Source organism: Dipteris shenzhenensis, chromosome 26, assembly GCF_047967505.1.
Source record: "Dipteris shenzhenensis isolate YYH24624 ecotype China chromosome 26, Dip_SZ_1.0, whole genome shotgun sequence".
NCBI classification, from domain to species: Eukaryota; Viridiplantae; Streptophyta; class Polypodiopsida; order Gleicheniales; family Dipteridaceae; genus Dipteris; species Dipteris shenzhenensis.
The window spans coordinates 20,742,843-20,770,815 of record NC_141621.1 but is presented as its reverse complement, the minus strand read 5'-3'; the positions used below and the strand labels follow the sequence as shown (position 1 = coordinate 20,770,815).

Here is a 27,973-nt window from a genome sequence, read left to right as displayed (position 1 = left end):
ACTGATAAACTCTAGTTTTGCATAAGAAACAAGCTGATATTATCCTACTAGGGTGGGAAGCTACGAGAGCGAAGGTGGAAGGAGGGTGGGGTTGGACGTTGTTAATGAAGTTGTGAGGGTGAAGGAGGTTAAGTGAAAAGAAAGTTAAGGTGGGGGGATTTAATGAAGCCAACAAATGCCCTCAAAACAGGGCAAGAAAATGTAGGAGATTCTAAAGATAAGCCCACAAAAATGTCCTTTCGAAAAGAGGCGAATGATTTGTCCTCTTGCAACTCTCACCTTTCCTTGTATAAGTCACTTACTTTTTGACCCTCCTAGAAGTCTAAGAGGCCTTGCTAAGTTTCAACTTTTTTTTCGTTTTAAGGTGGGGGATTTTAACCCTCATGGCATAAGGGAAAGGGTTTGAGGCGCAAGGGGTGTGGGCATTGCTGAAAGGATCGAGTGAATGCGCTTACCACATCGGCTTCACCTTGTGCGATTGCTGATGTGGCTTGCAACTTCACACTCTCAACATCATCATTTGGTTATGTGGTAGTTGCTCGCATCGCCATTGTTGATGTGGCACTAGGCTCGATTTAGATAGGGTGGACACCATCCATGAAAAAGGGGTGTTGATTGACGAGGCGCAACACGATTTGACCATACTCATGTTTGGTGGGAGGAAAGTGTGTCTAGGACTCCCCCCCCCCCAAAAAAATCCCACTCCCCCTCTTTCTCGCCCCCCCCCAATGCACCAATCAAGAATTGGTGGGACAAACATAAAGTCTTGGAAGGTTGCAATTCCAATAACCTTATGTGTGAAGTTGTTTTTTGTACCTAGCAATAAATGAATAGGGAGCTTTCCTTGCCATCAAAAGGCTCGGGGAGGGGGCCATGTGTCAAATTACTGATTCGACCAGTTAATTCGGGCAAGAGCAACATTACCATAATTTGAAAAAAAATTGATCCAATGGTCCAGATCTTGATTCCACCAACCTCATCCTTTGATGTAACGAGAAATCCGCCCATGACTTCACATGAGCCACTCGATTGAGGAATCTTTGAGATTGTCCGAGTTGCCAATGTGTAGTTGTTGCTTGTTTCACATCGATAGGCGGAGGGGTCTTAGTCCTTGGCCACTAATATGGCAACATCTTGAAGTCATTTTGTTCCCATTGTGTGGGTCGCACGATTTCTCCAACACCAGGGCATGTGCCACGTGGCATATAAGAAGCATCCGGGCAGGCCCCACACGAGGGAGATGCGAATCGCAGCTAGGGACAGCGATGGGGACACGTGGCATCGACGTGTACCTGAGGTATAGCTCTCGGACAAACGACAGCTGACGTGGACGTGTGCGGCCGAGGGATACTGGGATTCCAGTGGGGCCCACCGGTGGAAAAAACGCGTCACCCACGCGGCAACACGTGTCGAAGCGGATAGCGGCGCCTGGACAGGTGGCGGCCGATGCCTGCGTGGCGGCTCCCAGCGACGTACGTAGTGGATTACATGGCAGCACAATTGTGGGGGTGGGTCCCGCGTGGCTTGCAAGAGCCCGGCACGTGGCCGTAGATTTTTTTGGCCGTCGCGGGCGGGGTGCCCGCCATAAAGGAGTCCAGACTTGGCCCCTTTTCTGATAAGACTTTAGCTAGTTGGAACTTGTGCTTCCGATAACGCTGTTTGATGCGCCTTCTTGCCCGCCAACAGAATCTTCACGTTTCCTGCAACTCTTTTGCCACCGCCACGCTTCCATCTTTTTGCGCAGCCTTTCTATTGAATCTCCTCGTCCCAAATCGTTTCACAATTCGCCAAAATCCGTAGTGGGATTGATTTGCAGCTATCCTTTTGCCATTTTGCTGCTCCGAATCGCTCGACGTACTTATTCGGCGATCTTCAGTAGAATTCGTGAGCTCCAGTCCTTTCCAGTCCGAATTTCTGACACAGGATTGTTGTTTGATAAGGACGGAGATTGTACGTCATAGAATCCATTCCGACACTTTGATTCAGCCGTCGCTTGTGCTTAATCCAGTCAGTCTTCACTGCCTTATCGGTGGTATTTCGTCGCCATACGAGGAAAAATCGGTCGATCTTCAGCAGAATTCTCGAGCACGAGTCCTTTCCAGTCCAAACTTCCGACACAAGATTGTCCTTTGGTAAGGAAGCAGATTGTGAGCTTGAAGGGACCACTTGGTCAGTCCGATACAAGACTGAATATTGACAACTCTATCATTGAATCCGCCGTCTTCAGAAGATTTGAAATACGAATTCAGTTCTTAGACTGTACGAGAAACTGCCTGAATTCTGTGTCAAAGAACGAGGAAAGATCGGTCGCGTTTCGTCATACGTGAAATGCATCTGCCGTCCGTCTGGATCGTCTTGTTAGTGTGAGAATTTTGTGTCTAGCGGCCGATCAGCGATATAATCTGCTAAATTCTATCACCAATAAGACATCTTATCAGCAAATTCGCGATAATCTGCTCGTCAAATTGCCGAGAACAGCGCGAGCTGCGCTTGTTTCTTGCTACTTCGCAGATTCTGCAAGTCTTAGTTTCAGAATGTCAAGCCTGAAGCAGAGCTCGGTGCAAAGCTATGCCGCCATCCCTGAGAGTCGTTACGTTCGTCCACCTGCAGCTGGTCCCCTGCCGTTTCGGTCTCGCGATGCTGCGAATCATGTCAAAATGGAGCCTCAGGAACAATATCGTGTGAAATGGCAAGACATCGATTCTTCGTCTCTTATACGCAACACGGCGGAGAGGCAGCTTTCCTCTGGCAACAAGGAGAACATCCGGTCATGGCTTGAAACGAAGAGCCCGACTTCTGTGATCGAGGAAGCGCAGGGCGAGACAGACCCCTCTACGCCCTCCCCAATATGCAGTCCTACTCCATCGTCTCCAGTTTGCTCGCCTCGGCCTTCGGTCTCAAAATCGAAGACAGAACTGCCGTCGTCGGAGCTAGTGCCTGTCAATACCGCTCTGAGAGGCACGGATGCACCTTCCAGCAGCAAGAGGCATGGGGTAACGACACTGTCATCCATTTGTTATTTGTTTTCTGCTCTAAATTTGTCGAAACGATTTCTGGCTGGTCCTGCACGCATAACCGGCGTCTGTAAGCTCTTCGGTTTGATGCTTCTTGTGATTTTCCAGAAGGAGATAGTGCCGTCGAGTTTCGATGCTCCTCCGGATAGTCCTACCGGAAGCTCAGTTTCATCCACTTCCGAGGGTGGCTTGCTAGCTTTCTTAGCCAGCAAACTTATATCTTACAAGGAGCACAGCAGGTCTCTTTCGCGATACGCCAGAGGTAGGCAATCTTTAGCTTCACAACCGTGCAATTCTGCTTGAGGTGTCCTGTAATTGTGCGTTAATTCAATCTCGGCATGTGCAGAGAGGTCTGGTCCCATCGACGACAAACATGTGATGGAAGACAGAGGCAGGAAGCCGCCAGTCGAAGAAATCTTCGTTCAAGAACGGCCACAGTTCGAGAGAGCTCATCCAAGTGATCACCTTCTTCGTACCTCATCAGAGGCAACGTCGGAGCTCTCACTAGGTTCTGCAAATGGCCGAACTCTCAGCATGGAGTTCGACGCTATCCTGGCAGCCGCAGTGGCTGCGGGAGTGGAACGGGCTGACGCGCAAGGTGCTACTGAGGAGATGGAAACTGCGGAAAGAGACCACTTACCCGGAATTCAAGAGGATCATTCCCTTAGAAGCATCACTGCAGCAGACGGCGCAGCCTACAGGGACGATACGTCCAATGCCTCTGTAGTGACGAGGCAAGGTGGTCATCTTCGTCTGTGGCTATATGTTGGATGTCAAATGTTTCGGAAAGTGTTTGTATAAGTGATGATAGAATATGTATCTAAAGAAGCTCTACATGGCTGTCACGCAGGTAGCGAAGTTGAAGAGGTGGACATGAACAGCATCTCGGAGCTGGCTCTGTCGTCTCGCAGTTCAAGCCGAGGAAGCCCGAGAGCGGACTCTGAAGGAATGGAGATTGTGCCTGCGTTGCCGCAGTCATCCAGCAACTCCAGCGGAGGAAGCGTGAGAACACAGTCGCCAGAAAATGCTGCATCAAACCTCAACACAGCGATTTATCATTCGATCTCTTCTGCATCGGCAGCAAATGCATCCAACAGGAACGATCTTGCTCTTGTGGTAGTAAACGACAGATCTGTTGATCAAGCCAGTTCTAGATTATCAGTTTCCTCTGCAGCCAGCACCTCCAAAGAGCACATTGCTCCCATTTCAAGGAGACAGGCCCTGGAGAAAGTGAGAAGGGATAAAATTCTTGCTCGAGCTCTTGCTTACCAGGATGCCGAGAATTCCAAGTATGATAATCGGTAAGTTACTTAATTCTAATATTGTTCATTGACTGTCACACTAAAATGTCTGATGCACTCAGAAATAGTGCTGTGTCTGGAGATACGGGACCTTGTTTCTCACTTTCATCTTGACAAATCTATGATCCATGACGGCTACTTTGAGCCCCTTTGTAGTGTGTCGATTAAGAATTCCAAGTATGACAGTCGGTATGCAACTTGTTTCTAATGTTCATCACTAAAACGTCTGATGGTACTGGTGCTGCGTCTGAAGATGAGGGACCTTGTTTCTGATGTTCATCTTGGCAAAATCTGTGATGCATGAGCTACTTTGAGCGTCTTTCTAATGTGCTGAGAGAGAAAAATTTGCTGATAATCTCTGATTCATGAGCTACTTTGAACTTCCTTCTCGTGTGCTGATTGAAAAAGAACTCCACCAATAGTCGACTGAAGATGAGAGAGCTTGCTTCTAGCATTTATGGAGACTAAATTTTCAAATGCACGCAATCATGCTGCTTCTGAATGTCATGCTATGTAGATACAAAAGAGAGGAAGCCAAAATCAATGCTTGGGAAAATCAGCAAAAGATCAATGCAAATGTTCGCATGAAGAAAGTTGAGGTATGTCCACTGCATTCTGGGTTTTCCCATTTGGCTGATACGTGTTTCATAACTAAATTACAAGCAGAAAGACATAAAATGGGTTCCTGAGAGGCTGCTTGTGCATCTTTGATGAATTTGACAGATGAAATTGGAGAAGCAAAGAGCCAAAGCTTTTGAGAAGATGCAAAACGAGCTTGCAAGGGCACATAAAAAGGCACAAGAAAGAAAAGCCTCTGCTCAAGCAGTGAGGGGTGTCAAAATAGCTCAAGTGGCTGAGGTTGCTGATAACATCAGGAGAACTGGTAAAGTGTCCACTGGGTGCCTCCCTTTCTAACAGTCCTCTTGTCTTCCAAGATGAACCAGTTTTGTAGATAGTTTCTTGCTTGCCCTGCAAGAGAGAATGCTCTTGTGAATTAGTGTTCCTTCTTATCAACTAAGAAGATGTTCCATTTGAAGCAACAACCCTTATGTACTAGACATTGACCTTACCCCTAGTTTGTACCTATAAATTATAATGCCCTTATGCTCTTACGTTAGGCTATGTAACTTCTTATGAACTGAAGATTTTCCATTGGAAGAAGTTAGGCCTTTTGAAGTAGACATTGCCCTTGGGTGTAGTGTGTACTTGAAGATGTTCCATTGCAAAGGTTTGATCTACATAAACTTGTAGTTACCATCCTAGAATTCATAAATGATTAAACTATTATATGCCAAGTACCACCCTCCAACTAATATTCAATTTTTAATTGTATAGACACTATTATTCATTGTTCACTTGCCTGGTCCTCTTGCCTAATCATGTACAATGTTTCCAAATTTTTGACCTCTATTATCAAATCATAAATGGCTTAAATATGACGTTGCACATATGCATTAACTGTGTTGTGTTAAACACTTTTTAGAACAAGTATTCAAATAAAGTTTAATTTTTATCATGGATAGATTTTTCATTATGGACCGAAAATCTACTTTCTACATTTATAACATGTTTTGATAGTATTGCATTCCCTATTCTTCCATGTAGAACATGCAATCTCTATAAGTGATGTGGCCAAGAGTTTATTATGAGGTTGTGTGCTTGCTCAATTTTCTAGCACTTGCATCCTATCTGAAGTGTCTTTTCAAGTCGATGTAAGCATAACCTATCAGGAACCTATCAAGCACAAGGCTAAGAAGACTAAAGGCTATATAGATGGAAATCATATAAGCAATATTAGGCTAAATGAGCGTTTTGCATGAACAATATACTAGGGGCAAAATTTTTGACTTACTCTATGCTGAGTGTATCCTAAGAGTCTGAATCATGGTTGGGAAGATATTGTTTATTATCGCTTTCATCAAAACATCATCATCACGTTGATCTCTCTTGACAATCCAATGCGTAGTTTTAGGAGTTGACAAAGGTGATGGAGCTTACTTTGTAGCGAACAATAACATCACCATCCTAGCCTGCAAATTTCATGGCTATGCTTTGACAAAGGTGAGGGAGCTTACTTTGTAGCTGACAATAGCATCATCCTCCTAGCCTGCAAAATTCATGGCTATGCTTTGCATGAATGGCTATGTTTAAGTTTCCTATTGATTTTTGTCTTAGTGGTTGATGTTAGCCTTCTTAAGGTTTGTATATGGCTTTTGTGCATTGAATGCTTCTTTATCCTATGGTTGATAGCAACAGTGGCCTATAAACCAGATGTCAATTCTTTAACATGTGTCCTTGGTGTGATGCTGGTATTGTTGAGGATCAGTCTTAGTGTCATATCTCATATCATGCATGATCACTAACGTACAGGGTGCTAAAAAGAAAGAGACTTGAAAACCCTACCCTAACCCTAAGGGTTTTGTATATATTCTTTCTTTCTAACTGGTCTAATGTGCAATTAGTGCAATTAGTCATTTGTGGTGTGCTCCTTAATTGTATCCTCTTTCCTTCCTCTTGATTCTCTTCTCCCCTCTCTCCTCCATCTTGACTCTCTCCTCCATATTTATTCGTGGCATTAGAGGGTGTTTGCAAGCTAAGAGTACCCACTTATATTCCACAAGAAAACAACCACTTTTGCATACTAAATGGGTAATCTCACCGAGTACACTAACAAATCTCACCTGTGGTTTGCTAATAAAACATCATGCATCTCCTTGTTGATACAAGGATGTGGTCTAATAGAAGATTGGAAATATATGGTCTCACTTCCTTGTGTATTAGTCTGGGTACATGGAACCTATCTTGGGTCTTAACAGGTAGACTTTTATGATATTATATCAATTTTACATCATATGGACATCAATTTATACAAAAACACCTCGCATAGTATAAGCTTAACTTGATTTATTGATATATTTTTGAATTTATTTTCTAACTAAATTTTAATTTTAAAGGACAAACATTTTAGAAAGCATGTCTCTTTATTACATGCCTAATAATAGGCACTAAAATGACCTATTCTTAAATCTATAACATAATGTTCAGTAGGGCTCCTTCCTTCGAAAATCAATTAATTAGTTCCCTCCCATTCAAGATTAACTTGATTAACCTAAGTTAGTATGACTCCTCATGAATTAACTAAATTAACCCAAGTTTCGAGTTCTGTCTTCTCCCTCCTACTCTCCCTACACCTGCCCTCTATTTTGTTGCCATCTTGCCCTCTCCCTTCCCCTCCTTGTTTCCCTCTTCCTTACCCTCTCCCTCCCCCTTCTCTCTTCCATCGCTGTCTCCCTCCGCTCAGCCTCTCCTACCCATATCTCCCTCTGCTCAACACCCCTTCTCTCTCTCTCTCTCTCTCTCTCTCTCTCTCTCTCTCTCTCTCTCTCTCTCTCTCTCTCTCTCTCTCTCTCTCTCATTCTCCCCACCACTCGCCTCTCCTGCCCTTTCTCTCCCGCTGCTCAAAACACAAAAACAACTCGCTCAGCAGATCACAGTTGAAGCATATGCATGGAGAGAGAGAGAGAGAGAGAGAGAGAGAGAGAGAGAGGGAGAGAGAGAGAGAGGGAAGGAGGCAAGGAGAGGGAGAGGGAGAGGGAGAGGGAGAGGGGGGGGGGAGAGGGAGAGGGGGAGGGGGAGGGGGAGGGAGAGACAGAGGGAGGGAGAGAGAGAGAGAGAGAGAGAGAGAGAGAGCCTAGAGAGAGAGAGAGAGAGAGAGAGAGAGAGAGAGAGAGAGATCAGGGAAGGAGGAATAAGGAAAGAGAGGAAGAAGCAAGGGAGAGAGGGAAAAGGGCTGTTAGATAATGTCACAACCACCGAAGTTTTGTATACCTACCATAAGTCCCACCCGTGAAGTATTGGTTTTTCATTCCATATAGAGAGAGGTTCCGCTTGTTCCAACTGCAAGGACAAGGGTCTATGCATCATGATTTCTTGCACTCTTAATACTGTAGCTATACACAAGAATGAGTACAATCAAAGACCTTGGATTTATGCAAAACTAGCAAGTCAATTAGGAAGACTTGTGGAAGCTCTATGGGTTTGGTCAAAGGCTTGCTACTTTATGAGTTGATGAAGGGGTTCGCATGACATTTGGCTACCTATTGACAAACTAAACATATTTTCTATTTTTTGTTTGCTAGGGAGACATATTAGAGAGTTACCTTTCCATCCCAATTGACTACATATTTCTTATATACGTTTTTGGAAGGATGAAGCCAAAAGACTTTTATATTTCTAATTTTGGTGGAAGGACAAGATATCCATGGATTTCTACAGAGAAGCGATCAAAGATGATCGATAGGAAAACTAGCATTCATGAACTATGATAGATCGTCCCTTCAAAGAGAGGTTGAATGCCATATTTCAACAAACTTTATAGGCTAAGAAAGTATTTTACTGTTGATTCTCTTGAAATATAACTTAATTGTTTTATACTTTAGAATACAAAAAAGCTGCTTGAATTGCAATTTAAATGTGGAATTTTCCACTCACAAAGCACTAATGTGAATAGGTACCGCCACTCCATCAATCAATTCCATGATGGTCCCTCCCCTAGCTTATTCTTTTTCTTCTTCTCCTTCCTCTCCTCCTTTTTGGTCCCCTCATAGTCCTAAAAAATATCAAGAAATGTCGAAGTGAGGAAAACACACTCAGATGGCACCATAGAAGGACTCCTCAAAAAATTCATCAGGCTATTATCTCCATGTATGCGTCGAGTCACCATCGCAACATGCACCAAGTTACCATCGTAGTGTGCTAGTAGTTACCATTGTAGTATGCATTGAGCCACCATCGGAGCATGCATCGAGTTACCATCGTAGTGTGTGCCAAGTTAACATCGCAGCGTGCATCGAGTTACCTTGCCACGTATGCCGAGGTACCATTGCTGCATGCACCAAGCTACCATAATAGCATGCACTGAGTTACCATCATAGTGTGTTTCAAGTTGCTATCACAGTGTCTACCGAGTTATTAGAGCAAAGCATGCGCCAGGATAGAAAACTATAAAAGTAGGACTCTAGGCCAAAAATCCACTGCGTTAACAATTATAGCCAAACTCTTGCATTTTTTTAAAAGAAATTTCAAGCTGACAACCCTACCTCCATAGCTATCCTACTTGCTTTCTCACACCCCGATTTCCTCCGTCTGGATGAGTTCTTCCTCCAAGAGTTTCGACAACTCTCTAAGCGATCTTTTCACAATCTACCACTCCTATAGCCCCATGGAATCCAGCCAAACCCACGTCTCCATTGCCAACTTGTCTAGCTCATCCACTACTCCATCCACCACCATAGCTCAACCATCTTCTCCCCTTTCTATTTCATCCATCTCTCTTTTTCTTTGTCTTCTCCTTCCTAGCACATAGCCCAATAAGAGTTGGTGGAACAAACCCAACCTTGTCTTGAAGAGAGTGGCCAAGCTTCCACATTTCCCCCTGCTGAATGCCAAAAAGTCATCTCCTCCGCTCCCCTCTATATTGAGCACTCCATCACAATAGCCAAGACTTCCCCTCTTGATCATAAGTGGCTCACTTCATCCTAAGTGCACAAAAAAAACTCCCAATCAAAATTTCATGTTGACAAGTAATGAGCTATGGCAGTTGTTACTTGGTCGAGCATAGTATCTTAAAAGATATCTCCAAGTGTCTACCATTTATTTTAGAATCATATAGACCTATTTGAAGCTTAGTGTTTGGACCGAGGACTACTTCCACACAACCCTTGTATCATGAAGGCGTTTGAAGATGTTTGATACATGCATGATGATATGCAATCATGAGAGAGGAATACTTGCACGAAGGCCATAGAGGGTGGCAAGACTTAGGAGACAAAGAGGCTATAATGAATTTTGAACCGGGCATGGATCAGCAGAAAAACATAGGTGGTGTAGCTTCAGGCAATGGATGGAGGATTCTGAGAAATCATTCACAAAAAGTCTCCATGTTGAAGAGCTTGGGGAACCAATACTCAGGCCAAGAAGCAAGCTTCAGGCAATGGATGGAGGATTCTGAGAAATCATTCACAAAAAGCAAAAAGCAAGCTTCAGGCAATGAAGAGCTTGGGGAACCAATACTTTAACCAAGAAGCAAGCTTCAGGCAATGGATGGAGGATTCTGAGAAATCATTCACAAAAAGTCCCCATGTTGAAGAGCTTGGGGAACCAATACTCAAGCCAAGCCGAAGGTAGAAAAATGAAGTGTCCAAAGCAAAGGCAAGAGAAGCTTTAGACAAAGTATGACAAAAATTCTGTCCGTGAGTCAGGGATATAATGGGAATGTGACTGTGGCAATAGGTGGGCTTCCGATCAAGAAGTGGGCCATGGTCATGATAGGACAAGCTGAGAACCACCCCACGGTATAGTACACAAGAAAAGGACTCCAAGCCTTGTTGTATAAGCATTTTGATGGCTAGCACCAAGTCCCGTGCCTTCCCAAGTGCATGTTCGAGCTAGAAGACCACCACGAGGACCAAGTCCAATCACACCCCAAATACCAATGGGTAGAAGACGAGTTTGACCCAAAGATTTGTTTCCATCTATCTACGGGTTATTCATATTCCACATAGAGGTCCACCTCATCAATAGTATGAGGAAGTTGAAGATCCTCTCAGGGGACTAGAATCAAAACCAATGGTTGTAAAGCTCAAGGTATCTACACCAATTAAGGTAAAATTTGAGAATTACAATGAAATAGATGATGAAGACCCATACAACCACTTGCAAAGCATCTTGCAAGTCTCTCAATGGGAACTTCATCTAGCTACATCCGCCACTCTTCCTTCCATTGCTCGATCATGTGGACCACGTCAGGGTCCATGATGCCTAATTGTACGTATTTATATTTATGCCGCTTTTCTACCCCTGTGGCTTGGAAAACTTGGTAATGGGTGATTGGCACACTTGTACAAAATGTTGCCACAGATGGTATTCTAGATCGTGGCTATCTCAAGTAATTGTATTAGTTGAAGTAGGCTCCCAACACACTCTGACAAAGTTGACGGAGTCAAATGAGGCAAATCCTATATGTTATGCATGATAGATCACACTCATTTTGTATGTTGCTCACTGATTGAGTGCCTTGGTCTTCACCTACTTGCTAAAGTTGTGCATAGGCATGTCATAAAAAGAGACTTTCATCGACATAGATATTCTAAGGGGATGACCTTGACTAGCTATTGATACAAAATTAGGGCATGGAAGGAGTCTTAGTAGCGACATCCAAGGTCTGATAGGTGACCTGAAAGACTTCTTTTCCAAAGATGGACCACAAAATGTCTAATGAGGTATTTAGGATCGTGGGAAAAACTTCTAAGGGAGGAGGTAAGGGATTCACAAAAGGACGAGGGGGCTTCGAGGTAACTATGGATGATCTATTGGAGACTGGAACCCCTCCCAATTGGAACACTTGCTCAGTGGTCTCTGGCTCATCCAGCATCAATAGGACATGCGCAGTCGATGCTGGAAACATGCTCAGTACAATGTACCCAACTACTACCTGGAGTTGGGGATAACTGGGAGCCCACCATCATCGAATTGGAGGTGCGAACATCTCTACCTGGGATTTGCACTTCAAAGGGGGTACCCCAGGATGAACCTTCTTGACCCGCCTAGTCATATTCATTGTTGGGGTCCCTTCTTGGTTGTTTTCTAGGGTGCTCTCATCATGCAGCACCCAAAGCATCATCTCAATCCACTTCAACATGTGAAGTTGGTCTTCATAGTCTTGGCCCAAATGCCAAATCTTTACATACGACCTCAGCTTGGAGCCTTATAAACTCGGTAGTAGCTTTTGCTAGCACTTGTGTGGCCTCAAAGTCTTTGATGCACTACCGGTGTGTGCAGTTCCACTCCCTATATGCTCAATTCTTTGCCTGGCCTTAGCGAGCAAGTGCTTGTCCTCCTCTTGCTATTGCAGTTGCAATGCAGCAGGCTTTGCCTTCAAGTTTTTCTTGCTCTCCTCAACTCGTCATAGTCCATCTTTAGGCAGGTTAGAGTGGTCAATTGAGCTTGGTCATGGGCAGCATACTCCCTTTGTTCAATGTGCACATACTGTGGGGATGTACCTAGTACCTAGCCACTTGGTAAAGAGTGCACAAGGCACTATTGGATTTGGCCAATTTCTAGCACCATATCTCAACCTACTATGCTAATTCACTGAAAGGAGGAATTTATCCATGAAAAATAGTTCATTAATGCTCCAGTACTCAAGATCACCTTAAGGAGGAAAGGTGGGCTGTGCAACTAGAATTCATCAGCCTATCTTTGGTTGCTCTCTCGGTCAAAGAAATTGAGTACTTGTGGGCTCCAGACCAATAGAGATAATTGGGGTAGACACTGGGGTGGACACACCTATGGAGGGTTGGACAAGGGGCCCTGTACTATCACCGAAGCAACAGGGGGCCCATAGCAATCACTGAAGAAACAAGGGGCCCATACAAGTCACCCAATCACACTTGTGGCAATAATTGGTTCAATGAAAATCACAGTGGCAACAATGGTCACATTTTATTGTGCACCACTATAGCTTAAAAAAAAGTATCCATATTGAAGCTTGCGGGACAAAATGGAAAGGAGTAGTTACTAGAGGGATGGGTGCAATTGGGGTATTAGAGGAAGCAAGGGCAGTGGATAGAGGTGTGATGGAAGGAGCGGAGGGACTTGTTGAGGATTCATCTCAACATCATGTTCGATCTGTGCATAGCACTAACCCAAAAGAGTGCTAAAAAGGTAAGGGTTGGAAACCCCAACCTTAACCCTAAAGGGGTTTGTATATATTCTTTATTTTTAACTAAATCTAGTGTACAATTAGTCATTTGTTGTGTGCTCTCTAGCTACACCCTCTCTCCTCATCTCCACTCTTCTCCTCTCCTCTCTCCATATTTATTCATGGTATCAGAGCCCCCTTGCCTTCCATTGAGGCATCATGATCCACATGAGAGAGATCAAGAAATTGAGAGTGATTGTGTGTTCTTTCACTTCCATAAAGTGAGAGAAAATTTTTGTCCATTGAAAGGATTTTCATCCATTTTCTTTGAGAGATTTCATTCATTGTGTATGAGAGATTTGTGAGAGTTCTAAGATAGATTTGTGTGAGAAAGAGATAGGGAGAGAATCATACTCCCGTGATGAGAGCCTCCATTAGTTCTACGGAGAGAGACAGAGCCCTAGTTCTCCTTGAAAGAGAGCTCTCTACATGGAGAGAAAGAGAGAGATGATCTCTTGATTCTTCTAGCTTGAGGGAGCTGCTAGACAAATGAGAGGCTTCCTTACTAGCTTCTAAAGCTAGCAGCGAGCACTCAGGCAACCAAGGGCAATTGTGAAATCATCAACAACAACACTTACATCGATTGCCCAACTACAAGTTTACCAATATATTACAATAGACCTATCCTTATTTGATATACAGTCCTGACAAGGAAGTACAGACTCATAAACATAGGAAAACATACATTCAGAAGAGAAAGCATTGTAGATTCAGCTTCCCAAGGCTAGGCATGAGGAAAACAATTATATTGCAACCTCTTGAACATCATGACGATGATGATGCACACTTAAGAAATTATAAACTTATCTCCACGGTACTGATAAAGACAATGGACTTCTAAAGCTTTCTGAATTCCGTCAGCTTAACAAGATAAATACATCCTAGTGTTTTGCTAAAAAATAAATCAACCATCCATTCTATTGAAGAGACAACTGAAAGACATATACACAAATAACTTCAACTAGAGGTTGTCAAAACTGTGGGGAGCCAACACTGACATTCAGTTCATTTTAAACCTGCATGGGGCTGCAACATATTGCACATTATACATTGCTAAAGCAGACAAGGCCACAATAGATGTTGTTAACAACACATTAAACTAGTCAATAAAAAATAAGGCTCCTGCAAACAAGCAAATAAGGAAGGTTGGAAATGCAATATTAAACACAAAGCATATTAGCACACAACAAGTAGTTTACTTGGTGGCGTCTCTCCCATTGACTAGTAGTTTTTGAGAATTTGTTTACATTAACACAAGTCCACCGGATAAATGAACGCACCTATTGACAAGACGGTCACAATTAGAGAAAATGCAGCTCGATAAGCAATGACATTTTCTTTGATGATATTGTTAAAAAGTATTAGAACAAGCCACAAAACTTGCACAATGTTTGCCTCATGGAATATGAAAGCAAATACAACTACATACAATTCAACAATTACAACCAAACGAAGGACCCGGAGAATTACAAGAGAGAATTATGCGTACTATACTTTACCATTCAAAAATGACCAGCTATCCACATAGACAAGAAACTCAAAAATATACACAAGTGAATCTTGCACCAACCAACCCTCGACCATGCTACCTTCGAGCCTTGCATTTTGCCTCACAAAACCCTTCAAGGTCTTCATGAAGCGCTTGAGGAAGCACCATCATGCATGTACAGTGTTGCATAACAATCTCATCCACCAAATGCACTATGAGATGTAGTTGGCTTGTGAGAATAGAATGTGGAAAGGTCTCCTCCACTAAACAAACCACACCTCCAATAACATAACTCAAGCATTCTCAAGGTTGGTGGGATTTATTTCCTTTGAGATTACATACCTAGAAAGAAAAAAGTACACCATATTAGCAATATGAAAACCTTGCATCAAGCATTGATATACTTCACATTTTGTATAGTGTGAAATACCTCACAAGCTCACCCATCTTGTAAATACAATCCTTCACGTCCTTTGATGCACAATGAGAAATGCTAGTAGGTAGTATGAACTGAACATATGAGTAATGGTTGATTAGTTGCTTCTAGACTCACAAATTTGGAAGGAAAAAGAGATTACGCCAAGTCATACTTACTTGGAGCACATGAAGGAACTTAGCGATGTTAGCGGGGCCTAGTGCCATGTGTCATATGCAACATGCACTAATGCTCACCCAAGTAGTAGCTCTAACTACATTGTGAAATTTGACATGTGGCATTAAGGTGGAGCCGATTGCTTAGGGGCTCCACCATGGACCTCCACCTCTCAAAATGGATCTAGGGTAATGAGGTCCCTATCACAGAAGGCTTCATATGCCTTAGTATTTGGGCAACAATTTTGCTTATGGAACGATCCCCTTTACATATTTGCCAAGTGTCGCATGCGTGAGGTTTCATTTTCCCTCTCCCTTCTACACCTCATGCACTCAAGATCACCCACATTAACTTTCCCAACATTGCTAAGAAAGAAAAACATATGGCAATGCAAAAAATGCAAGGTAGATGTGCAATAATTTCCTTTGTAATGCGACATATTCTTTGCGAATGTTGCTTATAGGTCCTCACATAGGCATTTTCATTATAGAATATGCTTTTATCATGCACGTTGTAACAAATGCATTCTTGCAATAATGTGCTTTGTTAGATATGCTTTGATATAGAAGCACATCCGAGGTCATAAAAAGTGCCTCACATGTGCATTTAGGTCATTGTCTTGAAGTCCGATGTGTTGTTTCAAATCCATTGTTTCAATGTGCATTGTGGTACATGCATTGCAACACATTTACCCATGCAAACAAGTGCCAACCAACACATGCATTGCTAGAATTCATCTATTCTTCTATTCTATTCTTTACGGAGACTAATCCCACACCTACAAGGATAGAGGTTCACGGGAGGTTCGGCATCAAGAGGAGGTTTGCAGGAGATTTGGTATCAATGGGGGAGGAGGAAGGAGGTTCAGGGAGAGAGGAGAGAAGGATGGAGCACCAAGAGGTGTGAGGGCAAAGGGGCAGACTGTAAGAGTGAGCCATAGAGGGAGGGGTGCAACTTGGCACCATGCGATATGACGCACAACAAACCAACTAGGACTTGGTGCCACATGGCACAATGCAAATGACCTACAGTCTACTATCGCGAGGACCAGCTGGGTCAGTAAATGCACCGACTGTAGGGTGGGAGGTGGCTGTTGGCCCGGCTTCACCCAACGCCATGTGGTATGATTGCATGGGGCGCCAAAGAGAGTGATGGAAGGCAGGTGGGGGGCCAGTAAATGTATTGCCATAGCCACACCCCTTTTCTCAAGTCCCGTGTAGCTTTTGTGCTGGGATATGGCGGGGCCACTGATTGAGTTATTGACGTGGCAAAGATCGACAAACAGAGGCACAACAACTAGCGAGGGTGACACATGTGGTAGAGCAGGCGCTCTATACATGGCATGGATAGTGCAGCAAACTACAGACATGGGGCATGCAGATTGACCAGTGTAGGCAGAGAGCAGGGTGATGTGGCATGTAGAGCTACAAGGGCTGGGGGAGAAGTGAAATGCACATGACCAGTCTGTGCAACTAGCAACGAGAAACAGTGCCACGTGGTAGATTTATTACTCATGTGGCAGGCAATCGCTGCTGACACGGGCACAAAGTGAGAGAGAGACAGAGACAGAGAGAGAGAGAGAGAGAGAGAGAGACGCATCCCTTTGCTAGCCACGAGGGTGTGAGTGTGAATTCTACAAGGAAAAAGGTGAATGATATATTGCCAGATCCTCAGAATTTTGCGAACGAACTTTACCCGGAACCCCACAACTTTGACAAATCGGTTGATTGGCGTACTCATCAAGAATGAAAATGGGCAATGGGAGCGCAATGGGCGCTTCCAATGGATCGAGGGGAATATTGGGAGGTCGGTAGAAAGTAGTCGCAGAGGAAAGACGCTGCGGGAGATTGACGAGTGATGAAATGCTTGCGCTCTGACAGCAACATGATCTTCCAGACCCACAATTTCCAAAAGTTTTGGACCCACCTGCAAAAGCTTGATTTTGATGGGTTACGTTGGCCATCAGCACGAGCAGGAGGCGGAAGAGGAGGGCTCGAAGAGGAACGAGGAAGAACAGCAACAGCAGGAGAAGAAAAAGCGCAGCCCATTGGTGGCAAGAAACTCAGTTCTTTACCCAACTGCTTCTCGCCATGGATCAAGCCAACAAGATTTCTTCGTCTCCTCGCTGCCCATCCTCGGCTTTCAGAAAGCAGGATGACAATTTCGCCAACCTGCCTGCACGGCGTGGCAGAATCAAGGAATTAATCTTCTCCGGCAACAAGAACCAACGTAAGGAAGTCGGCTACGCAGGTACTTGGCAAATGGGGGAGCATGCATTGCTTCCAGACATATTCTGCTATCTACTGCAGCTTCTTTCTGTATTACTGTGACAGAATGGTGACTGCTAGATTTCCCCGGAGTTTTAAAAACTGATGCCATCTTTCGATTGGTGCAGAAGTTGTGAGAGGCAAGAACAAGATATATCCGCTTCCTTTAAAGGATTCTGAGGCTCCTGCACTTCCGCTTTCCGATTAAGATTGGTGATTCTAAAGGTTGTAGGAGAGTTATTCCGGTTACATTTTTTATAGTAGGATGGGATCCATTTCCTCTGCCATTTTGTTGTCCAACTTTACCTTTAAAGTTTCTGTAAGAATTGCAATAAAAGGTGGCAGCGCTTCTACATACGGTGTAGCTTCATTTTCACATAACGTCAATCAAGCAGGCTACAACTCCCGTCAAATTCTTATATTCGACTATTTGGATCAGATTTTGAGATTATACTAAAGAAAGAGGATAGTTGTCTCCTCCCTGCAGCTGTCGGTTTTAGGAATAATTCACTGCTGACGGTAGCATCAACGAATTTGGACAGTAAATATTTCTATGTGTTCATTTTGATCGTTTTGCCCATATTCTGAAGTTTATTTATGATACTTCATCTGAATCTGTTTGCTGACAGTCGTGGATCAAAACTTCTAAAGACATCTTCAATCTTAATCACCCCCTCCCCTCCCTTTTTTCCCCTTCCCCAAAAAGAAACCTGCGCTGCTTCCTATGCAAACATTCTTTGCTCTTATATAAGGTGTTTATGCCATATACTTGATATTTAGGAGAGTCATCGACTATGACAGGTTTGCCATGATTATATTTACATTTGCAACGAGGTGAACTGTCTAGTTTGAAGGCCCTGTGCCGGGCCCTGTGCTCAAAGGCAGTGCTCGTGCAATTCATTCTATGTTGGTATAAAGACGGTTTGAATTCCAGGTGCGTCTCATATTTTGGGAGTGGTGGTTTTTAGGGGTCCAGCACTTGCTATTGTTAGCTGTAATGTAATATAGGAGGGGTTGACATTCCCCATGGTTAAGTTAAATCCTAGTCCAATGGATGGCCAAGGATGATGCATGTTTGGATTATGCTTTTTTATCTAATATATCTCCCTGCTCCCTGTTCAGACTCCCAACCTGCTCTCTCTCTCTCTCTCTCTCTCTCACCATTATTCTCTGTTTCCTCTTCAAGTGACTGCCTTCATTAAGGTGAGAGCAGAGCACAATTTTGGGCCTCTTCTACCTCTATCATTATCTCCCTCTCACTACATGACATTGTTTGTTTTTGTGACTCTGTCCGCTTTTGTAGCCTCCTCCTGCGACCCTCCTCTCCTCAACTTCTATTGCTTGCTCTGTTAATCACCTCTTTTGCATCACCTTTCTCTATCATCTAACACCTCTTTTGGTACTTTTGTTTGGCCCCCAATGAGCTTCACAAGCGCATGTCGCATCTGTGTGAGGGTAACCTCCCTCTTGTTCTACCGAATGATCTGCTCACATCCTCTTCATACTTCTTTTCTCCCTCTTGTCCCACCCAACGATCTGCTCACCTGCCTCCATTGCCAATAGGTGGGCTGGTTATTGAGCCTTCTATTTTGGGCCAGCCAGTTGGTGATCAGTTTTCACATGGTCACTACTAAGCACCGTCATGCCAGGGTTCTCTCAGGAACTAATCTTCACTAAGGGGACAGAGGTCAATCGTCTTGTTTCCACACGGTAAGAAATTTTACATACTGATGCTTTTGGGCTAGTGCTCAATGTGGATTCACGTGCCTTTGACCCTGGAAATGGATAGAAGTACAAGGCCTACATTCAGGACAATGTGTATCTCCCGAGCAAGGCAGGGGGTAGGTGGGCAGCCCATGGGGGCAATTGTTATTTGACGAAGAGGAGAAATTGCTTGATGCCCAAGATGGTTGTGAGAACAATTGTGAGGATCCCAATGCACATGATATAGTGAAGCCATTGAATCCTGGCTCTACAAAGGTGTAGATCTTTTCCCTTAGATCTCGGCGATAATGCTATGATTTGTGTACATGGACACGTCTCATTATTCAGCTATGGCTGGTTATTCACGTCAGCCTATCAGTTACAAATTCCATCCGAGTAAGAGAGCTTCATTTGTGGAACATTCGGGTGGTAGATGGTACATGATGATGATCTTGCCAGTGAAGAAGTGTAGTTTTGGGATGCAGAGTTTGAGCTATACTCAGTTTTCCCAAATGCTCTCCCGAAATTCATACACTCAGATTCAAAGGGAAGATCAATGGCAGGACCATCCACTTGCTCATGGAAATGACAATACTCATAGGTATATCAATGCAAAACTTTTGCAAGCTATGAGACTCATACCCATTGACATAAAACATGATTTGAGAGTCGAGGTGACGAATGGTCAACACATGATTAGGATTTGTTTGCCTTGGAGATGGGTCCCATTGATGCGGTCTCAGGATGTGATTGGATGAGAACATTATATTGCTATAGATTGTAATGCCATGGAGATAATTATAGCAAAGGAATACTTCAGAGAACTCAAGAAGTCAAACAATTTATTTGCTTTGGAATTATTGGAGGCCCATGGAAATAGTATCTTCGCCATGGCAGCTTTTGAAATGCAGCAAGCACATGGGAATCCGTTGATATTCCTTATCAGTTGCCTCCTAAAAGACTTCCAGATCATGATGTCATCCTAGAGCCAATCAGCAAGGCTCCATACCGACTCTTGAGCGAAAGGAGTTAGTACAACAGGTAAAGGAGTCATTGAAACTTAACTTTATCTCTGACATTACATCACTTTTTGCTTCACCAGTGCTAATAGTCAAAAAGAAGGATGGATCTTTCCAGATGAGCATCAATTATAGGGATTTCAATAAGGTTACAGCAAAGGAAAAGTTTCCCATCCCTAGGATTGATGAGCTTAAAGGGGCACAATATTTCACCAAGAAAGATTGAGATCAGGCTCCCAGGGTGAAAGAAGTTTCCCCTTCGCATTGAGAAGGGTTTGTATGAGTTGAGTGATGTCTTTTGGGTTGCGCTCCAGCAACTTTCTCGTCATTGATGAGCAAGATATGACAACCACAATTATATAAGTTGAGTCTGTTTTTATAATATCTTCATTTAGCAGGAATGCAGGAGCACCTCATGCATTTCAAGGATGCATCAACTGTATACCAAGGCCAGTAAATGCACATTTATGGAACGAGGTGGGACATATTGGCCACATTGTGGGTCATGCTGGGATTCAGGTGGGCTCAAAGATCCAATATATACATGAACAGCCGCAGCCGCGTATGATCTCAGAGCTAAGTGCTTTTCTAAAGTTTGGCAGGCATTCATTCTCCATTTTGATAAGGGAGCAGCCCCTATTATGGACCTATTAAAAAAGGGTGCTTTTCTTTGGTCAGACGAAGAACATGCTAGCATGGACGACCAGAATATTTCCTTGACAGATGTGCTTGCTTTAGTGTGTCCAGACTTCTCATGACCCTCCACTGTAGAAGCAGACGCAAGTGACAAAGGTTTGGGTGCAATATTGAGGCAAGAAGGTGTGATATTCAAAAGTAGGAAATTCGATGATAAAGAGGTAACCTGCCATGTTTATGATCATGAAATGTTGGCCATAATCCATTTATGACATGGCATCACTATTCGTACGGCAGTAGAATCAAGGTCAAAATTGATAATAGGACACTAACGGTTTTCTCTCACAGGCCAACTTATCAATAAAGCAGACTAGATGGTTGGCATCATTGCAATCCTATTCCTTTGACAGTGACTACAAGAAAGGGAATGAAAATGTCACGGTCTGTGGTAGATTAGCTCATCAAACAAGCCCAACATCCCAGGTTGCTTGGCAATTTATGATAACATATCTAGATACCATCGCTTTCCACAAGTGATAGACAGTTACTGAGATGCAAATTTTATGTGGCAATTTTGGCAAGAGTTGTTCTCAGATTTAGGGACTTCTCTCACTCCTAGCACTGTTTATCACCTGAAAATTCATGATCACTTGAGGCGTGAGTAGATGGCTGGAAGGGTACCTAAGACACTTTGGTCATGCCAGAGAAATCTTGGGACATACAGGTTGACAACAATACTAATACCACTGTTTCATGCAATGCCCAAGCCAAGTAAGAAAAATTTGCTGAAGTTGAGGAAGGGGATTTAGTGTACTTGAGGCTCCACAAGAATAGATATGCATCCTTATGTGGGCATACACTGAGAGCTCATAAATACTATGGACCATACAATATCGTGTGTAGGGTGGGAGCGTTAGATTATCAATTAGAGGTAGACCCTACTTCTAGAATGCATGATGTATTCCTCGACAAGTAACATGTGGTCAAGCTGAGTGTGTGCTCACTAAGTTGCCACCAATGGATGAAGAAGGCCACTTCACATACATTCTAGAGCACATCCTAGGGTTTTGGAAGCATGTCCTCCAGGATAAGGTTTATGTGGAATATTTGAGTGGAAAGGTTTGCCAGAACTTGAAAATTTTTGGAATCTTGAATCTATCCTTCAAGAACATTTTTGTCATATGCTTGGTTAAGGTCCATAGTAGTCATTGGCCTACTTTAATGGGTAAAATTTCTTTGACAAGGGATGGATGTAATGATGGAGCAGCTGCCAATCTCATGGCTAAGTTAACCTGGATTAGCCCACCCTATCCTAGCTAAGCTAGTCTAGCTAAAAGGTGATGAATGGCCAAGGACAAGGCATGGATTATCCTTTCCCTACTACATGTTTACTATGAGATCCGAGGGCGTTTCTATTGCCTTTTTAGAGATAGCTATGGGATTTTGGTCCGTTTCCTCTCCTACCCAAACCAGCGCTGTTTGGCAGGTTTCATTCATGAGACATTTAGACATCGCAAGAGGATACTCCGAGCACGGAGCCAGGATTAGAATTCTTCCTCGGTTGATCCCTCTTACAGCTCTATCACGGAGTTCTTTCAGCCAGACCACGTAGACCCCCGTGGGGCGAGGCCTCGACATGACCATGACCCGGAGCGGGTGACCCGATAGCTCAAACAGAGGATTGACACACATATCACATTGGGGGACATCCCCTCCTTGTTTAGAGTCGGAGCCCAACCGACGGGGGTCAAAGTGGCCCTGGTTAGACGCAGAGCTACAATCAGGAGACGTGCCAGGATTGCACCTTTGAGGGGGCGATAGCACTCTATTACCGACCTCATGCCTCCACTGCCTCATCCATCGTGACGTCTTGTAGTTGATGATGATGATGATGTTGATGATGCTGAGAGTGATATATAGTCGGCTACCGACATGACTATGTCGTACTTAGGACTTAGTATTGCCATTTTGCATTTTTTGCATTTTGCTTGTATGATAATGGTAGAAATTGGTACTAATGGTAGAAACTAGTCCCTAATGGTAGAAAATAGTAACAATTTAGGTAATGGTAGCTACCAATTGCTACCTCAAAATCGAAATACTCATCAAAGAAATTAATGTCATAGGGGGTAGCTACCAATCAATTAACTAGTACTTGCCACTTGATTACCTAAGAGCTACCATAAAACTAGAGAAAATTTTACCAAAAAAGCAAGTGGTGGTAGACATTGGTAAACCAGTATCCATTAGTACTATCTAGTAGCAAGATTTGGGTAGTAGTAGCTACAACCAAAACCAAGAATTCTACGAGGGTGAACCATCCTTCATGAGGATGTCTAAGCCCTAGGTACCCAGGTTTCGGCCATCAAGTCGCGATGGGCAAAGGAGGAATGATCAAATGGATTTTGGGGAGAACACCTTAACGCATTCAATGGCCCCTCATCCTAATTTGTATGCACCTTGGTAAGGAGATCCACAAGGTACTCCCTTCCCCATGGCCCCATCTTATAGGCCGGTGCCTAACATAAATGTACCTATGCCAAGTTCCATACTGATGAGTCTAGTGGACTCGAGCCCCCACCACGCATGCCAGCTCCAGGTCCCACAAGGTCAGGACTAGCAAAAAAATTTCCTATTTATCCAACAAAATTCTATAGTCCACCCCAAGGACCACCCAGATGGGCCAACCCCCTCAAGTATCTCCACCTATGGTCCCAATGGACCACCCCAAGGACCACCCAAATATGGTCTTGGCAGGCCAGCTCCCTCAACTACCTCCACCTACACTACAAACAGTACTCACTGGCAAGGCTATGATGATCCTAGTGCAAGCACTAGGAAGGGGGGCCACACCACAAGTGGTCATGCAAAGAGACAGTAATGCTTCATAAAGTCATCTAGTCACGATCTCTAAGCTTATCACCAAGTTTTAGGGGAATGATATCGCCTCTCCCATGTCGAAAGGTTAGAGAAGATCTATGAGACCTTTGGAGATATCAGTGACTTGGATAAAGTGAATGCGTTCAGGCTAAGCTTTGATGGCAAGGCAGTCCAATGGTACAGAGCCTTAAAAGCTGAGAAAAAGATCAACTAGGAAACATTAAGGAAGATCATTATAGTGGGATTTGTTCCCATTGGGCCAAAATGGATTTTGATCAACCAATTATACAAGGTTAAGCAAAAGGAGCACAAAACCCTATGGGAATACATTGCTAGGATTAAACATCTAAATTCTTACTGTGAACCACATGAAAAGATGAGCAGATGCTCCTAAAGCAAGCTAAAAGGTCATCCAAGCAAGGAGACCAATAAAGTTATGATGACCCTGCTAAGGTCAACGAGATGGACCTTGCTAATGAAGGCAAAGACCCTAACCTGGTCTACATGGCTGGTGATCTGACCCCCGAGTAAGAACAAGCCTTGCTTGCCTCACTACATGAGTTTTAAGACTATTTTTCCTAGAAATATACAGACATGAAGGGTGTGCCACCCAAAGTTGTACAGTATACCATTTCTATGATGGATGATATCAGACCTGTGTGGTAGTGACCCTATCCGATGAACCCAAAGTATGCGATGATTGTTAGAGAAGAGATACAGAAGCAAATCAACACAAGGTTCATTTACGAGATTGAGCATACAAATTGGGTGTCCCCCATTATCATAGTGCTAAAAAAGAATGGCAAGGTTAGAGTATGCATTGATCTCAAGAAAGTAAACACCATGACTTGCAAAGACCATTACCTGCTACCCTTCATAGAGCATGTCCTAGAAAGAGTTACAGGCAAACAGCTTCTTAGATGGGTCCTTAGGTTATAACCAGGTGTCTATAGCACCACAAGATTAGCATGAAACTACATTTTCCATGGAATGGGGAGTCTATGCCTCAAAGGTAATGCTCTTTGGGCTTACTAACGCTTCGTGACATTCCAAAGGTTGATGATCATGGCCTTCAAAGAATACTTGAGAGATTTTCTAGAGGTTTTTCTAGATGACTTGTGCATTCATTACAAATGGGATGAACATCTCAAGTATTTGAGAGTGGTATTTGGGAGATGCCATCTCTACCAAATTTCCATGAACCCCTTGGATGAAACTCGGGGTTATACTTGGGTTTGTAGTGTCCAAGAATGGAATTTCCATAGATTATATCAAGATTAAACTTATCTTAGAATTACTCCCACCCACCAATGCAAAGGGTGTACAATGCTTCACCGGACATATGGGCTATTACCACAGGCTTATTTACAATTATGCTAAGATTGCCTGCCCTTTGTACAAATTGCTAATCATATTTCATTGGAGAGAGAAATGTCAACTATTCTATGAGACCCTTAAGTTAGTCGTGGCATCAACCCCAATCCTACGAGCACCCAATTGGGACTTGATCTTCTATGTCCATATTAATGCTTCAAAATTTGTGATAGGGTGTGTGTTGGAACAGCTAAGTGAGTTCAACTTGGATTATCTGATATAGTTTGCAAGTCACCAACTAAATGATGCTTAGATGAAGTACACTACAACCTAGCATGAAGGACTTGCCATGGTGATGCAATCAAAAAGTTTGGGCATTACTTGTTAGAAAATAAGTTTGTATTCTTCATGGATCACTAGGCTCTCCAGTCAATAAACCATGCATGATTGGATGCATCATGCAGTGGATGCTCATCCTCTTAGAATTCGATTTCACTATGGCTGTCTGAAAAAGGGACATATACATTTCAAGGCTGACCCTATGTACCAAATTCCCAATGGAGAACCACTGAGATAGGAGTGGAAGATGATCTTCTAGATGCCTCATTATTCTTGATTGACTTAGTTCTAGAATGGTCATAGGAGATCAAACACCGCTTAGCAAATGGAGTCCTTCAGAACAAGGCACTTAACAAAGATAGGGCCAAGAAATTGATTAAGGAGGCAGGCCCATACCAATTAATAGCAGACAACTTTACAGGATGGGGTAAGATGGCATTATGCACCGCTGTGTTTAAGAAGATGAGTTTGTGGAAATTCTAGATGAAGCTCATTTGGGTATTGTAGGCAGTCACATTGTGGGAGAGCTTACGGCCCATAAGGTATTACAAGCCAAATTATGGTGGCCAACGCCCTTTGCAGATGCAGGCAAATTTCTCGAGCATTGTGATCCCTGCCAATGAGTCTCCATACCTCACAGCCAAGATTATATGCCTTTAATTAGAGTTCTCATGGACCAACCCTTTGGAAACTGGGGAATAGACTTTGTAGGTCCAATTACTCCAGCAGCAAAAGGAGCCTAGGCCCATTACATTATAATGGCCACGGACTATTTCACCAAGTGGGTAGAGGCCAAGGCCACAAAGAAAGCGGATGCCAGAACAACCACTAAAGTTCCTATATGGGAATGTAATATCCCACTCAAGCTTCCACTTGAAATCATGAGCAATAGAAGGACACACTTTGTAAATGATATGATTTGTATACTGATGAGTCCCCAGGTTGCGCTATGGCTAAACCTGATGATGTCTATTGTATGAGGGCAGGACCGCACTGATGTTCTTTACCTTCTCCTTCATGTATGGTGTTATTAGTGTAGGCTCTGATGGAAAGATAATTGCTATTTTTTCCATCAGAGGTCTAGGGAATCCAAAACTACAATGTTTGTTCCATCTCCTACAAGTTTTTTTGTGCTTACATGTTTGAAGTTTAGTGTTGGTTGGTGATATCCTGGAATTGTTTGTTGTGGTATAATTTTTGAGAAGTTGATAATCTCTTCATCTGTTGAGACTTTGTACTCTCGAGCGTTTTGTACCCACAACAGACCATGGTCATGTTGGTTGCTTGTGATTTTGGAATCCAGCTCTGCAAAGAAGTAGTCTTGCACTTTTCCAACAATTGTTTGATCTCATTTTCGCAACCTCTTCATTGCTTGGAACCTCTTAACGTAGTACCTAGCTATGCTGATAGGATTAGATCTAATGAGATCTCTTATCATTCTTTGTGTTGCACTTTTGTCTATACCATATGAAGTGTGGTAACACTCTTCTAAACATGTGGTGAGTGGTTCCCATTGTTTCTTTGTAGAGGAGAAGGTGATGAAAAACGTGGTCTTTCCCAATTGTCAAATCATTGTAAACAAGTTCTTTTTTCAATTTGAACTTATAATCTAAGGATGTACAAAGGCACGTGAAGTCTTGGTATCCTATGTTCTACTATAGAAGTTTATCGATGTTTGTGTCTTCTATCATATCTTTTGCTTTTAGTGTCTTTCATTGTAGTTTGCCTTTTCTCACATGCACCTGTGTTGAAGAGAGGACTTGTCGAATGAGAATTTTGATGGTTTTGAAGAATAGGTTCTCTATTGAGTATGCGAAGTGACGATCCTTATTTATGAGCTCCCATCGAGCTATTTCTTGGTAACTTGTCCGTATAGGCGCACAACAATTCACAGTCAGTAGCTCCTACTTGGCTAGTAGTAACATGCAGCTCCACTCAATGTAGCTAGCCGACCTCAGCCTTGGCTTGGACTTAGCAAAGCCTTCATGGCTCTTGCAATAAAGGAAACGTGACATAGATCCTCAGTGCACGTCCCCCTCCATCGATGGAATTTCGCATGTCTCGACGAAATCTTTGTGGATTTTAGGGAATCTCCAAGATTCTAACGTTGCATCTTATCTCTCCTAGCTGGTCACCTACATTCTGACACCTGGCAAATGATACCTTAACTAGGTTAGGTATATTTATCCCTACGTCAACCAAGGATAAGGTTGGTTAACCAGATTGACACATGACAGCCAATTGTCATTTGGTTTGGTCCCCACACATGAGGGTAAGGTTACCTATTTGCAATGTGGCAGATGTGACATGTCATCAGTCCTACCACATCATCATGATCATCTCAGCTTGCTCAGTTAGCATCATCCTACCCAGTTAGTGCACAATCACCAGCTGCCAACTAGGCACAACTATCTCTCCACAAGCACACGATAAATTTAGCATGTGACACCCTCTGCCACATCACCCCACAATGCCATATCATCACTGGCCATCTCACCATTTTGCCCTCTCTTGGGATCAAAATTTGGCTATCATTCTAAGGGCCGTATGTTTTGATCCAGAGGGAATTTTACAGAGCCGTAAAAAGGAAAATGATTGCCATCTTGTGCTTAACGCATTGAGAATCTCAAAGCTGTCATCCTACATTTCCACAAGCC

The 27,973-nt window shown here is 43.3% G+C and overlaps 1 protein-coding gene and 1 long non-coding RNA gene across 5 annotated transcripts; both read left to right on the top strand.

Annotated features, from left to right (window-relative positions):
* Window positions 1–1,633: 1,633 nt before the first annotated feature.
* On the top strand, window positions 1,634–5,670 carry LOC147884793 (uncharacterized). 2 transcript variants are annotated; one of them, XM_087397369.1, is made up of 7 exons: window positions 1,634–2,132; window positions 2,611–2,993; window positions 3,123–3,276; window positions 3,361–3,753; window positions 3,865–4,315; window positions 4,833–4,914; window positions 5,039–5,670. In XM_087397369.1, the coding sequence occupies exons 2-7, from the start codon at window positions 2,658–2,660 to the stop codon at window positions 5,228–5,230; spliced, it is 1,608 nt and encodes a 535-aa protein (XP_087253495.1). In that variant the 5' UTR covers window positions 1,634–2,132; window positions 2,611–2,657; the 3' UTR covers window positions 5,231–5,670. The 2 variants fall into 2 exon arrangements, with proteins under 2 accessions (XP_087253495.1, XP_087253494.1); XM_087397368.1 differs by having other exon boundaries at window positions 1,634–2,993.
* An 11,218-nt stretch (window positions 5,671–16,888) lies between these two features.
* Window positions 16,889–17,987, top strand: LOC147884792 (uncharacterized). Of its 3 annotated transcripts, none has more exons than XR_015543587.1 (2): window positions 16,889–17,386; window positions 17,553–17,987. It is a non-coding gene; the product is annotated as an uncharacterized LOC147884792 (long non-coding RNA). The 3 variants fall into 3 exon arrangements; XR_015543586.1 differs by having other exon boundaries at window positions 16,889–17,407; window positions 17,556–17,987; XR_015543585.1 differs by having other exon boundaries at window positions 16,889–17,407.
* Window positions 17,988–27,973: the final 9,986 nt, after the last annotated feature.